Below are 17,022 nucleotides of genomic sequence, written 5' to 3'. Positions count from 1 at the left end.
ATTTAATTCCATTGCACCAGCACCGTGACACCACAGTCGACATTATTGATCCATCGCCAGGACACATCCTGGCGTGTTGGTTTGGAGACTTCTCCGGCGCACAAGTTCTAACAATATGGTATTGAAGGTAAACTGATGTACACAGTTGTCCTGAGTGGTAAAAATCGAGCACGAGACCGTCGGCATAGTATTTTACATCAGTATGGTTAAGGCGGCTTAAGCTTATATTTATACACATAAAAGAAATAAATAAAACATCAGATGTTTTTACTATTTTGTTTAATACAAAAATATTTTTACAATCTTAACATATTATTAGTTTGGCAGTGATGATTGCTACTGAGTATTAAGTTATTTTAGTATAAATAGATAATATTATGGTAACTTTCATCAATCAACAACATCAATTGTTCGCAAAGTAGATCTACACAGTGTAACGGCCATTATTCAAAAGCTTGCAAGTTCAGATTATTTTGTTACAATGATTTAAAATTAAGAATTTCGTAACTTTTTATTATTTTTAACGCGAGTATGATTTCCTCAACAAATAGTTTTACTTCTACAAGTTCGTTACTTCTTTTTTTTTAATACGGTTGAATTGAGACCTAAGGTTCAAAACCTTTATATTCAATGTCTTTGTACTGAATACAGAGTCAAGAATACAAAACGTAAATTGATGTGTATCAGGTAAGTAAATTGTTGGTAGGTTTTATTTATATGTGTATAGTGGTCTATTGTGCATTTTCACTTTAACATGACTTTCAAATATAAAATTACGTAACAATCAATTCTAATTTTAGATCAAAATCCTACGTCTCTTTACTAACTTACTAATAACCAATAGTATACATACAACAAAATTAAATTTCTTATACATTTTATCACAAAAGGTATGGCTATTCTTAAACTAAGGCCTGGTTTTCAATAGTTAACTCAAATAAAAATTATTATAAGTTATTTTATTTGTTCAACTTTATTTAGAGACTTAACTTCAAGACGATGCCCTTATTGTTGTACTTCAAAACACAAACGGTACTCGTGGTCGATCGTAGAAATAGCCTTGATCGGGAATAAATGGTGGTCGCGTCGTATATGTCACTGGGGTGTATGTAGGTCTTTGGGTTATGTATATTGGCTTTTTAGTTGTTTCTGGGGGAATATATAAGGGAGCTTTTGTCGTTGGCTGAGGAGGTATATATGGGGGTCTAGTTGGTAAAGGGAAAGGGCTTGAGGGTTTTGGGTAGTAATATCCTGTAGTCGGTAGAGGACTTCTTGTCGGTGGTGGTGGAGGTCTTGTTGGAGGAGGTGTTGGTGGTGGTGGAGGCCTTGTTGGTGGAGGTATTGGTGGTGGAGGAGGTCTTGTTGGAGGAGGTGTTGGAGGCGGTGGTGGTCTTGTTGGAGGAGGTGTTGGTGGGGGTGGTGGTCTTGTTGGTGGTGGTTGACGCGTTGGCGGTAAATAGGTAGGTGGAGCAGTGGGTGGTGGTGGAGGTCTTGTGGGTGGTGGAGGCCTTGTTGGTGGTGGTGTAGGTGGTGGTGGGCGTCTTGTGGGCGGTAAATACGTAGGTGGCTGTGTAGGGAAGGTAAATGGAATCTTTGGTGTTGGATAGTCATATCCAGTAGTCCTTTGTGTTGGTGGACGAGTGGGAGGTGGATTTGGTCTAGTAACAGGTGGGGGGGGAGGAGTTTTTAGTGTTGGGGGGAATGTGGGGATTGGAGAGGGTGGTGGTGGCCTTGTTGTTGGTGGTAGATATGTAGAAGGTGGACTTGGAGGTGGAGGAGGAGGTCTGGTAGTCGGAGGTAAATACGTGGAAGGAAGGCTTGGGGGTGGAGGTGGTGGTCTGGTGGTTGGGGGTAAATAGGTAGATGGTGGACTTGGTGGTGGTGGAGGCCTCGTGGGAGGTGGCCTGGTTGGCAATGTAAAGGATACCGTGGGCTTCGGATAATTGTACCCAGTGGTTCTGGTGTAGTCGAATGGTTTATAACTTGAAGGTCTCGTAGGTGGTCGCGGTGGCAGAGTTGTAGAAGGTGGAAGGTAAGTAACAGGCTTTGGGGTTGCTAGAGGCTGCCTGGTTGTAAGTGGTGCCGGAGGCCTAGTTGGTGGGGGTGATGACGGTCTCGTTGATGGTGGGAATGGTATACGTGGTGTATTGTAAGTATAACCAGTTGGAGTTATTGGAGGCCTGGTAAATGGTGGTGGTGGCGGTGGGGGCCTTGTAGGTGGGGGTGGCGGTGGAGGACGTCTAGTTATTGGTGGTGGAGGAGGTCTAGTAGGCGGCGGTGTTGTTGGCGGAGGTGGTCTGGTAGGTGGCGGTGTTGGCGGAGGAGGTGCTCTGGTACGTGGCGGTGTTGGTGGCGGAGGTGGTCTGGTAGGTGGCGGTGTTGGTGGCGGAGGTGGTCTAGTAGGTGGCGGTGTTGGTGGCGGAGGTGGTCGAGTAGGTGGTAGATAAGTAGACGGTGGACTTGGTCGTGGTGTTGATGTTGGCGGTAAATAAGTTGAAGGAGGAGGTGGTGGCGGCGGCGGTGATCTCGTCGGGAATATGAACGGTATTCTTGGGGTATTGTAAGTATATCCTGTTATGGCGGACGATGTTGATGGTTCTGGTGTTCTTGTTGGTGGTGGTGGCGGTCTCGTTGGCGGTGGTGGTGGAGGTGGCGGCGGCCTTGAAGGCGGTGGTGGTGGTGGAAAAGGTATCTTCGGTTTTGGATAGAAATAGCCATCCTCATCCAAGTCTGCGGAGATCGGTTCGCCTAGAACGGCATAATTCTGACTAGGGCTTGAAATGGCCCGCGGTGCTCGCTGTGCGGTGCAGGTGTGATACACCGAGAACAGCACCACCGCAAGGTGCAATGACAGCCTCTGAAATATAATCATTTAGTGATTAGTTATTAACAATTACTAGTATTTAATTTACTGCACTAAAACTATTTGGCATTTATTTATTTAATAAATTCCGCTAACAAGGTATACACTTATATAAACACAGTATAATACAAAAACAATAACATTCATATTATGGTAATGATGCCTCAACTATAGGCAAAATGACATGCTATTCAATTAAATTAAGCCATACAATAAACTTAGAACTATAATAGAATTTATGTCTACGAATTTAAACTTAATATAATGAAAACAAAAATAGATTGAGGTCATCCCTCCCTTGAAAGAACCGTTTTTATATGTTTTTGAAATTTAGTAAATTGTGATCAAATATTACGTCGACTTCATCGTGATGTTTGTTATATTCTCTGGTAATTCTAGTCAAAGGAGAGAATTAGCTTAAATTAGATCCTGCATAGTTACAGAGAAATGTATTATATTTCTTACACGCTCTCGGTGCCAGAGAAACCTCATCTGAACTGATTCTATGCGTCTGTTGTATACATTGGAATGCGGGTTCCAAGCGACCGTACAATATTCTGAAGTGCTCCGCACAAGAGAACATTATAAATGGCGATTTTTGTTGTGGGCCTTTAAAGGGCTTGGAGTTGCGTAACACAAAGCCTAGAATCTGAAAGCTTTTTTTAGTAATAGCATCAATATGGGAACATACATATATGTTGAATCGTAACCTGTTGATATTGATGAACTCGAGATCCCTAACGAGGCTCACTTTAGCCAAAGCAATACTAACATAGCACAATAAAGCGGATCACGTAACATTTATCAGTATTTAATCTTATTCCGCTTTCCTGACACTAGATTTCTAGATTATCAAATTCATTTTGAAGAAGAAGAGCTTCATCGGCCGAATTAACTTGTCTAAAAAATTTAAGAATGTCAGCGAATAAATAAAACCTAGAATTTTTGAAGCAATTGTATATTCACTTTAATAAATAAGTTGAAAAATAACGGTCCCAAATGGGAGCCTTGTGGGACACCTGACCGAGTGGTAAAAGGCTTAGAAGAATAGTCTCCAATGATAACAGAAGATTTACGGTTAGTTAAATTAAATTTGCACCATTTTAAGAAGATACCATCGATTCCAGAAGAATAAAGCTTGTAAATAAGTAGTTCATGGTAAACTTTGTCAAAAGCCTTGATTATTTTTTTACCTTATAAATATTATAAGTTTATCTTATAATTAAATATAGTTTTGAGACAGTATTCAAAACATACATACTTTCCATTTTACGCGGACTGAAGGGTATAAAGTTTTTCGCACGTATATGAATAAGTAGTGCAAATAACTTAATTTAAGGACTATTATGTTAACATAAATAATAAATCATACAATTAATTAATACAATACTTTTGCAATCATTGTTTTATCTAAGTTGGTACATATTATGATTAGATTGAAGCATATTTCGTTATACTTAAAAATGTCAAGCTCACTTACTCACGGCTGACGTAGAATAAGTTAAATTTGTTTTTCTGTATTTGACAGACTTCTGTTAAAAGACATTAATATAATACAATTATTATTACATCAATATGTAAGGTTGGAGACTTCCATCACAACTGCCTACAAGTGTAACAAGATAGTAGCCCCAGATTAAGGAAATCGAAAGCACTTTATGGTATAGTATCAACTAGAACAAATCTCTGCCAACAAATTTACGTTCTAATTAACCTTCGGATATATATAAAAATGAATTGCTGCTCGTTAGTCTCGCTAAAACTCGAGAACGGCTGGACCGATTTGCCTAATATTAGAAATTTAAGAAAACAACAATTTTGTTTTTCCTTTAATGTGTCCCCCGTCAAATTTAAAGAATACTTTAAAATGAATAGCTAATTAGAATCTTTGTATCTTTCTAACTTTCTCAGGAGGTAAAAAACAACATTAATTTTAGCTACCAATAGTTGGTAGAATAACTACAGATGTTAACTATGATGGCAATACAACGTTTGATGGGCCAGCTAGTGAATAATAAATGTGGAGGAAGCGCGTGAGGTTTTTAAGGATAGAAGCAAGTGGCATTCTATTGTTTCTGCCTACCCCGACAGGAACAAGGCGTGAGTGTATGTATCTATGTTACCTTCGGATAACCCGCATGCTTATTCTTTTATCTCAATTTATTTTATTAGAATTACTTTGTTATAAAAAATGTTTTGATATCTTAATATTAACAAAACTCATGGCTTCTAATTACGTATGTTTGTCCCTGTCTTAACAAAAGTTATAATATACTTAAGCCTTGTACTTAATAAGCATTTAATAAACATTTATGCGGTCAAAATTATTATGCTATCAATGCTTGTTTCTTAAAAATATTTTACTATCAATAGATTTATAAGAAGCGTTTGATCTCAAGCTTGGTTAATGTTATAGACGGACACAATACAGAAGTGAAGGCTGATTTATAAAATTAAAATTATTTTAATCTTTTCTATCAAAAACTCATAAGAGAGTTATCCAGGCGTCTAACCAATTTAACAGGTGAACCAAGATCTGGTACGTACCTCTGTCAAAGGATAAGTTTGGCCATACAAAGAGGTAACGTTGCCAGCTTCATGGGCACCTTACCTGCCGACAGCGTTCTTAATGATATTTTCTATTTGTAATTAATTTATTTTTATTAGATTATTTAAGTTCTATTTTATTATTTTTTATATAAATAGTGTTATTAATTATTGGGTCATATGTAAATAATTTGAAATGAAAAAAAATTGAAAGGGGATTAAACATAAATTTAAAAGTTAGGAAGATTATAAATGCGGACGAAGTCACGGATAAAAGCTAGTATAAATATATTTTTGAAAGTGAAATGCAACACTATTGAAGACTATGTGTAAATTAATGTTTAGCAAAAAAAAATAATTGACTTCTATCATTTAAGAAATACGCCAAATTGAACAGAATCTTTTATAGCTGAAACCATGCCTTGTCTGTGACATCAATGCTTAAATAAAATTAATATAGGACCATAGTACCAGTTTACATTTTCTCTTCAAAAGCGATTGCAGGGTGCTCTAACCAACTGAGCTAACCGTTCGAGTACCGCCTCGTTATAAAATTCTGTTAGCTTTGTTCAACTCTCACCGGCACGGAACGCCGGAGGTCGTGGGTTCGAATCCCGCATCGTTCACAAAATTTTGTTTTTCAAATTTAATTTGTGTATTAATCCTGGAAGTGAGGGTTATCACTTTAAAAACATAACATATTGTTTAGATTTACAAGAGCGACATCTCAAGTCAATTTCCAAATTTGAGACTATACGACGCGTCGTATAGTCTCAAATATATTACTGCCAAACCCGTATTTCGATAGGATTTCATAGCACTCTATAGTGAATTCAAGAAGTGACGTGAAGTATTTAAAATAAAAAAATAATAATAAAACTTTTATTTGGAACAATTTAACAAAGCTAATGCAAGCAAGTAAAAACGATGATAGCTGCAAAAGCATAAACTGAAGTGCAGCTAACAACGACCTTCTCCGAGTACAATAAGGAATGATGTTCCATGCGCAAATATCTAAAAAGTAAACAGAGTACGGTAATTGATAACAAGAACTTGCCTAAAACCACTGAGTCTACGAGTTTCTCAAGCTCCGTCCACATTTCATTTGGCTATAGTTCGCAAACATTTTGCATATTGAGCATAATTAGTTGTTAATGATGTTTACATCTATTGAATATTTTTCAACATTTTGAACCTGAGTCAGGGTCAGATTTGTAATGTTGCTGTGACCCTACTGACCCCTCCATCTTTATGTAGATTTGGAATATTCTGTTAGCTTTTGATTTTTTAAACAATGCATTGCAATCTAACATTAAATGACCATGAGGGGTGTATCTACATATTATAATATTTTTATTCAAATGTCAAATAAGTAATATGCCTTGTTCTCTGTCCAACCTTTCTTCTGGCGAATAGAAAATACCTTATGGCTTAATTTTTTAATTAAAATACGGGACAATACGAGCAGGACGTTCAGCTGATGGTAATTCATACGCCCTGCTCATTTGCCGAGTAATTTCACTAGCTGCGGCACCCTTCAGAAACACAATAATGCTTACACATTACTGCTTCACGGCAAAAATAGGCGCCGTTGTTGTACCCATAATCTAGCCGGCAACTGGTACAAAGGAGCCTCCCACTGTAATTACTTATATTGAACATTAATTATCAAGAAAATTGACATTTCTTATGTATCCTGTTGTTTTGTGTGCTTACACTGTAATTACACAAATATTATAGTTATAGATAGTCAGTGTATTGTATCAATAGCTGGCTGATTGTCATCAAGCAAAACATTACTCATAAAGTATAATATTTAATTACACGTTACACATATTTTTCATTACACATTACTATTACTACACGCAATGTTTGTGTTTTGAGCAGAGGTCGAGTTCATCTCCAGTTCACGAAATACATTGGACAAATAATAAATATTACATTTATTTACTGATTGTGATGTTTGCTCAATATTCTGTTGCTTGTGGACTTAGATTATGTAAACTTTGGATAAATTTCGTGCCATAATAAAATTACTCCAGAAATTTAAATTTTTGTTTCTAAATGTTCATAAAGTGATGAATAAAGGAAAAAATAGTGAGTATAATCTAAAATGTCAAGATAGATTCAAGTTAGGTACCAATTTAGAATCCAATGCCATGTAAGTTATAATTTTTCACACTGACAAAGAAATTTGCTTTTTTTTTATGGAATAGGAGGACAAACGAGCGTACGGGTCACCTGGTGTTAGGTGATCACCGCCGCCCACATTCTCTTGTAACACCAGAGGAATCACAAGAGCGTTGCCAGCCTTTAAGGAAGGTGTACGCGCTTTTTTTGAAGGTACCCATTTCGTATCGTCCCGAAAACACCGCACAAGGAAGCTGATTCCATTATTAATACCTAAGTTTAATAAATATCAATGTCTGTGCTGATTTGAGTAATAAATCATATCGTATCATGATTAACAATAAAACTTTAATTAAATATGAATTTTATTAGATCGTTTAATTAACTTTTAATTAAACTATGATATTATAAACTATGCTATAAAAACAACTTTAGATTAATCTAACTTGGCGTTAGATTATTAAAATTAACAACATTAACCTTTCTTTATTTATTTTAGCATTTCGAACGTTTATTTAATAATTAATAATTTATGTTTAAAATTTGTAATTGAACTTAAGAATATTTTTAATTTCTGATGTGTTAACTATGTGACTTTGAACATCTTTAGTGTCATTTTTGTATTTCGTTCATCGTTTACTATCACATTTTTAATTATATAGTTCATACCTATGAAATTTATCTATTTACTTCTGAACATATCGATAAATCAATGGTTTGATGACATTATTAACAAATCAAAGTAAAAATGGTTTATAAAAAATATATGATAAAAAGGTTCCAAAAATTGACTCAGTTTTAATCTAAATAAGAATTGTAATTAATAAGATATTCAATAAAATAAAAGATGTGATGTCGTGGGACACCAGGTAGTAACGAAGTTCCTTCGGCTTATGTAGGATCGACACAATTTGTAAAAAAAAATCGTGTTCAATTTTATGTAGGTTTTCTTGATTTTTCTCTTAAATTTTGCAGATTAGTTTTTATTTAACTACACGAAAGTATTTAGGAAATTCAGTATTTTAGGAAATAATAAATTACGTAAAATAAAAAAAAAATCGTAATCCAAATTATCAATTAAAATAACAAAATATGTCTCTTTATTTTTGTTTGACAACATAAAATTACATAGAAATAGAAACGACTGACGCGCCTGCGCACGTCTCATTCAACGGTTTTATTCCACGGACTTTTTCTTACAGTTTTACTATCACATTTTTTTCAGTTCGGTCCCGCAGCATAATCCCTATCTCCTCCAAGCCTGCCGTAAGGAACTTCCTTCCAAAAGTATAAGTACGGAAATCGATCATGTTAATTAAAAAATTGATGACGTCACGCATCAAGTATCATCATCGCGTCGCTTGAAAGTTTGGTTGATAAATGACACGTTACCTTAATTGACTTCTGACGCGTTACGTCACAATCGGCCGCCTACGCGTGTTTCCGCGCGTAATTAAAATAAGATTTTAACATTTATTAATTGCACTATAAATAATTTAATGAATTTGGCGTTATTTTGCCCAAATCCATAATTATTCAATATTTTCGAGTAATATATATAATTTCGACATGTTTCGCCTCTACATCTCTCATGAGGCATCCTTAGGAGATGTTGACACGCCAATTTCTGGTACGTGAATATTAGCAAAATCAACACTCAAGATAACTAACAAAATTTGATACAAATTTAGAATGCAATGCCATGTAAGTTATAATTTTTCTGTTCAGTAATCACGAAAAAATGAGAAAAATAATTGACGTTCTTTATGGGTTGTTCCATGGCATGCTTTGTCAGTATGTATATAACAAGAAAAAAGTTCTTAATCCTGCTATCACAAATAGTCCAGAAAAATCAAAAACAATTATTAACTATCCTGTTTTTTTCTTTTAATGAGCTTTATTTCCTAATATATATTTCCATAAACTGCGATAGCATATTCACAGAATTCGTGGAATAATTATGGGATTTTAATCCGAAACAAATTATATACATAATTCATATAGCTTTAAAGTTATCTGTAATATTTTAAGCGCCTCCAATTTAAGAGATTACTTATCGATCAACGAAGATTACACAAAGATATGCATTATGTGTTATGATAATAAGGGTCAAAGTGTTACGTTGCGTAAAAATATGCTCGTACATCTTGGCTGCTCGTAATGGTCAGATATTTAATGTGAACATTGCGTTGATTCGGTCAAAGGTTATACAAGAATCGCTCTCCGAGATTTGCAAACTTTGATGTGAATCTTGAATTGCAAAAAATGTTGTTCAGTGGCTTAGTGTGCTATTCCTTCTGTCAAAGCATATATGTTGCAACATATGCTTACCTATAAAGGCATAAAAGTCATTTATTTTCTCAAAATTGATTCCATTAGAATTCTTTTTGATGTCATTTCTAATATACTAGATACTACTATCGCTTCGGAAACCAATGGCGATCTGAGAGAAGCGGCGCAAGAAACTCTCCCAGCATTCTCTTTTGTGCTCTTTTCAATAAAAATATACAATATTGTACAGTCATTTCTATTGCTATAAAATAATCACAATCTAGTCCCAGGCTGTTCGATCATTTAGATATTCAGCTGTGAAGTAATAGGATTTACGACTGAGCCATTTTTTTTTATAAAACATTCAAATTTGTTTATAGATAATGCCTGAACAGTGGCTAGGACTTTATTATAAAATTGTATACATTTACCCTTAAAGCTATTATGTATCTTATGAAGCCTACTAGAATTAGTTACAAGCAATCCCTTACTTCTAGTGTTATAATTATATTTCCATTAATATTTATTGCAATAAGAATGTATAAAAAAATAATATTTTTGTAGTCGTTCCCTTACTGCTGAGGATCGTGACTCATATTCATTTGGTCTACGAGCTGTCTCTATCGGTTTCGCTCCGACACCTGGTGGAGTGCGACGCTTATTTTCAGATATTCGGCGATTCGATCCAACCACCGCTTAGCAATACAGCCTCTAGGTCTTTTACCCTCTATTTTCCCCGTAACCATCAAAAGCTCAAGGTTGTCGGCTTCTGTACGTGCATGTGGCCGAAGTATCGCACTATGCGCTGTAGGCAGACTGTGTACAGACACTGAGCATTCTCTATCTTGATTCTTGAGCTGCTTCAAAATGCAGATGTTTGTGCGACGGGCATGGTCCATGGTCTTCGGAGCATACGACACCAACACCACATTTCTGAGGCGTTGATTCTCTGTTTAGCTGCGGCTTTGAAAGTCTATTACTCTGTGCGTTTAGAGCCATGGGGAAGACAAGTGTGCGAACCAGAAGTATTTTAGTTCGATTGCTAATGTTTCTATCTCGCCACACAATACTCACTTAAGTCATTGCTGTTTTCGCCATGACAATTCCTCTACGTATTTGTAGCTCACATTTTCCGATGCTATTTATTACTGAGCCTATATATTAGAACTAGCTGACCCGGCAAACGTTGTTTTGCCATATAAAGTATGATTCATGCGATAGTTTTATAAGTAATAAAATATTGCCTATATATCGCCTATATATATAGCCTGTACATCATTTTGTTCTATTGTCAATAGTTTTTGCAGCGCACGCAAAAATAGGTTTTCGATTTTACACCTTGTGTTACAAAATAGCAATTTTATTACGGATCCCTAATTTTGAAAAAAAAAAACATAGCCTATAGCCTTCCTCGATAAATGGACTACCCAACACTGAAAGAATCATACAAATCGGACCAGTAGTACCAGAGATTAGCGCGTTCAAACAAAAAAACAAACACTGCAGCTTTATAATATTAGTATAGATTGGTCCATGGTTTCAAACTCTTGTAAAAAATGAGTACATTACCTCAAAGTAATTATGAGACTGAATATATTTGAAAAGATTACATTCCTGACTCTTGAAGTAAGTCAAATCCGGGTTGAATATATAAGTAGTTTTTTTTGTTTATGAAAAAAAGGAACGAGACGAGCAGGACGTTCAGCAGATGGTTATTGATACGCCTTGCCCATTACAATGCAGTGCCGCTTAGGATTCTTGAATAACCCAAAAATTTTGAGCGGCACTACAATTGCGCTCGTCACCTTGAGACATAAGATGTTAAGTCTCATTTGCCCAGTAATTTCACTAGCCCTTCAGACCAAAACACAGTAATGTTTACACATTACTTACGGCAGGAATAGGCGCCGTTGTCGTACCCATAATCTAGCCGGAATCCTGTGCAAAGGAGCCTCCCACTAGTAAACAGTAATACGTAATAAGAGTGTTTGAATTGAAATCAGGGGAATATGATAGCTAAGGTATATATATATATAAGGTGTATATGAGAGAACTAAGGACGTTTTATACAAGTGACAGATGGAAAGGATGGAATTAAAAATATTTAAGTACTCTGTGTTTTAACCTAATGGTAAAATACAAATGCAAATTTACCTTGTTTTGAAATATCGTAAGCATTGATACATTTTATGAATTTAATCTTTTGAGCCTTAACAGTTTTTAAATAATTGTAGGTTTTTGAAATTTACAATTCGTTTTATTCTCAAAAATAAAGCACTCCCACGGATCGCGAGAGACCGTGGGTTCGAGTCCCGCATCGTTCATATAATTCTGTTGTCAAATTTTACTTGTGTATTAATCCTAGAAGTGAGGGTTATCACTTTGAAAACATAACAAATTGTTTAGATTTGCAAGAGCGACATCTCAATTCAATTTGAGGGGTTGAGCAGGTTATCAACTGTAAAGTAGATTCTGTAGATGAACCCCCAACCTGAGAGTTGAACAAAGCATACAAGATTCTATGACGATCTGTCATTCGAAAGGTTAGCTCAGTTGGAAGAGCACTCGCACGGAACGCGAGAGGTCGTGGGTTTGAGTCCCGCATCTTCATAAAATTTCAAACATCATCCACGAAAAAAAAAAATCATAAAATATGTTCATAAAAAGAAAAGTACTGGGCCAAACTATATCAAATCATTATGGCAAATATTCCGCATCAAACTAAAAAAGAATCACGAAAATCGAATTATAATTCACAACGAAATCGGTGTACCTACATGCATAAAAATAAATACCAATTGAATTGAGAACCTCCTCTTTTTCGAAGACTATTAAAAATACAGTAGAATTGAGAACCCCCTCCTTTTTCGACGTCGGTTAAAATCTTGTATATTTGCTACCAAATTTAATTCCAAGAAAATCCTATACTACGAGAATACTAGAGGTGTGTAAACAGATACAATAAAGGTTACTTCAATCATTCTTGTTAGTTAATCATTCGTGAACGCAAGTATGCATCGGTTGCGACGTCGGTGCGTGATAAACAATAGAGTATCAATCTTCCATTGGTTTATGCCCACCAATATTATTGTCGTTGGTGATATAACAACTTGACACAGAAATTTTTGACGCGACACTAATTATATGAGCCGGTAATTGCAATTAGTGTTGTTGCAATGTTTACTGTAGCCAAGGACAACGTAGTTGTACGATTGTTAAGATTTCAATTATTAGGCCTTCAATTTATTTATTTTTCTTGATGAATTATTTATTCAAACAATACAAATCTTATGATTCTATTTACAATATCATTGCGGGGAAGTGTAACAAGAACTCATAGAAGCGTTGCCGCGTTGGGTAGCTGGGCTGATCCGTTGGCCGAAATAGCTGCCAGCGCTTGGGTTTCCAGAAGCCCTTTTGAGTGGCGTAGAAACATACTTTGTACATTCAACGCGCCACTGGGGCCCACGGCTTAAATTGATATTTAACCAATTGTTTTTCGTGTACGATTTTTTGAAGTTTCATTGGTATTAATTATTTATTATATTTATTAACTGACAGTGATTTACCAGTGGGAGGCGGCTCCTTTTCACAGGAAGCCGGCTAGATTATGGGTACCACAACAGTGACTATTTCTGCCGTGAAGCCGTGCTTCGTGTACTGTGTTTCGGTCTGAAGGCCCCGTTGCTAGTGAAATTACTGGGCAAATGAGACTTAACATCTTATATCTCAAGGTGAGGAGCGCAATAGTGCCGCTCAGAATATTTATATGTGCTACCTATTGATAGGTTTTAAGTCGGTGCCGGTTAACTATTTATTTGGCCCCAATTTATTTATATTTTCTTTAATTTAAGCGAACAATTTTGTTCTCTTTCTTATGTTTTATTTTCTTTCATTAACGCTTGTATTACACATTTTAATAAAACACTTTTAAAAGCTCTTATGAAACTTCCAAGGTATTGCAGTGCTGCAAGTATGTTTGCGAGAGCGAGAGTGCCCGACTTCTTCGCAATAATTCGCACAAGAATTGCTTCTTTTTGGGATCGAATGAGACGCTCCACCAACGGAATTCTGATGACTGTCTCTAACAATGTATATAATAACGATATTTTCAAAAGATGGATGGACATCCATCTTAATAAAAATAGAAAATAAGATATTTAATATAAGTAAGTATTTTGTAATTTATTTAATTTAATTTTTTTGCATGGTTAGTTAATTCTATTTAGTTGTAATTTAATTGTAATTTTGATTTTAATTTGTATTTTCTATGGGTTATACCTGAAATAAATGATTATTATTATTATTATTATTATAAAAGGTTGAAACGCGTGTAATTGTAACTGTTTTTACATTACATTCTGGCGTAAAAGTTACATTTTTATTTTAGTTAACCCAACGATTCAAGGCCTTTCCAGATCTCGTTTCAAAGGGGACTGCAGATGAAATGAGTCAAAGATAGTATTTGTCATAGTAGTCATTATAAAGTTTAGCGCCATTTATTGCCTCGGAGGTGGTATTTGCTGTAGAAAGATGGTTTTTGGCAAAATTTACTGACAGTGTCCTCTTCGTTTTTGGTATATGTGGGTTTTGAATAATCTCTAAACTGTGTTTTTTGTGTTAAAATAAAGTGTTTTATTTAAATTTTGATTTCCTTAGTTCGTTTTACGTAGCGTTGTATTTGCCGTGAGCTACCCTGTATGTATTTAGCAATCGTACAGACATTAATACAGTTACAGTTTAATATAATTATTCTAACGCATTGGACTGTTATGGAGTATTTATTTAGATAATTTATAATATGTCTAGATGAGTCTCTTGCTGTTAGACTACCGATAAAAACAGGCCAGGTTTAATACTTTAGTGTGCGTGACAAGCCACGTCTTACACTCGCGATTTGATGACACTTTGTGTTAATCTGCGTGCATTGCTCAAACTAAAGGATAACTCTTAACTCAATTTTTCTCGACGTTTTCACAGATGTCACAGACTGTCTATACGTATAAATAATCAAAGAATATTTATTAGTTTTTTAGTAACTTAAAGCTATCTTATTATGATATTATTTCAGTAACATTACCTACACTCGTTTGTTTGCGCAGTCGGATAAAATATATAAACGGTGACTGACGAAATTCAAAATGAAAATTATTTGACGAGTTTTTCGTGTTAAAATGAGGGCGTATATTGTTCGGAATCGATGTGGTGAAACGCAAAGGGCAGAGGTTTACGTAATTGTCAAGTTGAAGATAAGTACTTTATTACGTAAAGAATATTAAAGTTAATTATAAAAGATTACTAATACAATCGCCGTGTTCAAATAAAGCAGTATGCAAATTTTTATATGGATGGGTTCACATCAAAAACGACTTACCTGCCATATAATATATAAATTATCAAGTTCGTAGAATCATTTTTATTTTAAATTGTTTTGTGTTAAAACACGAAACGATCAGTAACGAACTTTAGTATCTATAAGAAATAAATTTAAGTTTTTCGTTTATAAACAAAAAACAAACTGTAAATGAAATAGTAAAAAATCCATTCAATGATTTGTTTATGTTTAAAATGACGTTAGACAAATACAGAAACCTTTTGTGCCAAACTAAATATTTGTCTAAACTGAGAATAAGCGTTACGAGACCGATCGACCTTGACATTTACTCAGCGGGAATCTGATGGTAACCAGGATCTGTCTCAAATAGAACTTTGTGTCTTGTGTTACATAGAAATTGTGATGTCATATCCGGGAACTATTCGAAAATACGCATTAATATTTCCGCCTACAAAATACTTCAGCGTTATGTGCTCATGAAATTACCGTGCTATTTATTATATTTGCCGAACTCTCATATATTTAAAGAAACAAAGCCTTTTTAGCTTAAAGTAATCATGCAAGATTGTCTATCGGGGACTATGTGTACAAAAAATGTATATTTTTTTGTATGGATATAAATTCATAAGATTTAACGTGGGAGAAAATGAGATAGTAAGAATCATACAGTGTTTTTGTACTAATCATATCATAATTGAAGAATAGAATGTCATATGTATGACGCGAGTATACCTTAATGTATTCTGACGTCATGCCCACGACATATTCCTACACAGATACTAGGAAAACATAAATATGGTGGCGGTGATAGGAATGCCTTTCATATTGAAATCATTTGTCATCCTAGCAACATATACCAGGACTTCATATGGAGCTAAGAGGTTCATGCACAATGGAAGTTTCACTTCTGAAATGTGTACTTTGTACGCACGCAATTTTTTTAAAAAGGAAGTTATTCTTGCGATGCTTTTTAGGTAGGACTCACACATCTAGTTAGTTGGCTGTGCTCTATTTATTGCGTTGTAAACTCATTAATATACTTAATGAATAGCAACAGAATACGTGTTTAGGAAGTTAAAGATTTATTTTCTAATTGGTGTTTTATGGACAACATCTTATCAACATGAAAGTTATGACTATGTTATAATATCCTGGAGATAGTACAAACTCTTTCTAGTCAATAATTAATAAAGTGTGACAAAACATTTTGAAGTATGACAAAAGTGACATAATGATAAAGACCTTGGATCAGAATGTTGATTCTTGATTGAGCCTAAAATTCTGAGCGGCATCACAATTCCCTTCTTCACTTTGAGACATAAGATATTAGGTCGTATTAGCCCTGTAAACACTTCAAACTGATATACGATAATGCTAGCACATTTCGGTGCATATTTCTGCCGTGAAGTTGTATTGTGTAAGCATTACTGTGTTTCGGTCTGAAGGGCGCCGTAGCTAGTGAAATTACTGGGCAAATGAGACTTGACGTCTCAAGATGACGAACGCAGTTGTAGTGCCGCTCTGATTTTTTGGGTATTTCAAAAGTCTCGAGCGGCACTGTATTGTAATGTGCAGGGCGTATTTATTGCCAAGCGTAGTTCTCGACCATTATTTTCATAAAAAAACATTACTTCTGTGGTACCCACTAAGCCAGCATTATCTCTAAATAAATTATTACAACGCTAAAATTAGGGTCATTTATAATATAATGTTCTAAGTATTATGAGTTTCCAGTTTGTATTTTGAGTATGACAAACCCTAAATAAAGTGAGAAATATGATTTCTCAATCGAGTAACATGATATACATATAAGTATATTAAAACAGTCAATATACCCACGTTTGTGGTGACTGCAGGCTTGTGTAACATCTTGTTA

General features: G+C 35.1%; 1 protein-coding gene across 5 annotated transcripts in view; it reads right to left on the bottom strand.

Annotated features, from left to right (window-relative positions):
• Positions 1 to 262: 262 nt before the first annotated feature.
• LOC126970459 (basic proline-rich protein-like) overlaps positions 263 to 17,022 on the bottom strand; it is a 38,285-nt gene continuing 21,525 nt past the window's right edge. Inside the window, exons 2-4 of one of the 5 annotated variants that reach the window (XM_050816404.1) lie at positions 1,489 to 2,857; positions 1,372 to 1,422; positions 263 to 1,338 (exon numbers count right to left, since the gene is read on the bottom strand). In XM_050816404.1, coding sequence (XP_050672361.1) covers positions 1,019 to 1,338; positions 1,372 to 1,422; positions 1,489 to 2,857 — 1,740 coding nt within the window. In that variant the 3' untranslated portion in view covers positions 263 to 1,018. Of the gene's footprint in view, positions 2,858 to 17,022 lie in introns of all 5 variants that reach the window. The other 4 variants (XM_050816384.1, XM_050816395.1, XM_050816375.1 and 1 more) reach the window with 4 other exon arrangements.

This window comes from Leptidea sinapis, chromosome 1 (assembly GCF_905404315.1).
Source record: "Leptidea sinapis chromosome 1, ilLepSina1.1, whole genome shotgun sequence".
NCBI lineage: Eukaryota > Metazoa > Arthropoda > Insecta > Lepidoptera > Pieridae > Leptidea > Leptidea sinapis.
This window is presented reverse-complemented; position numbering and strand designations above follow the sequence as displayed.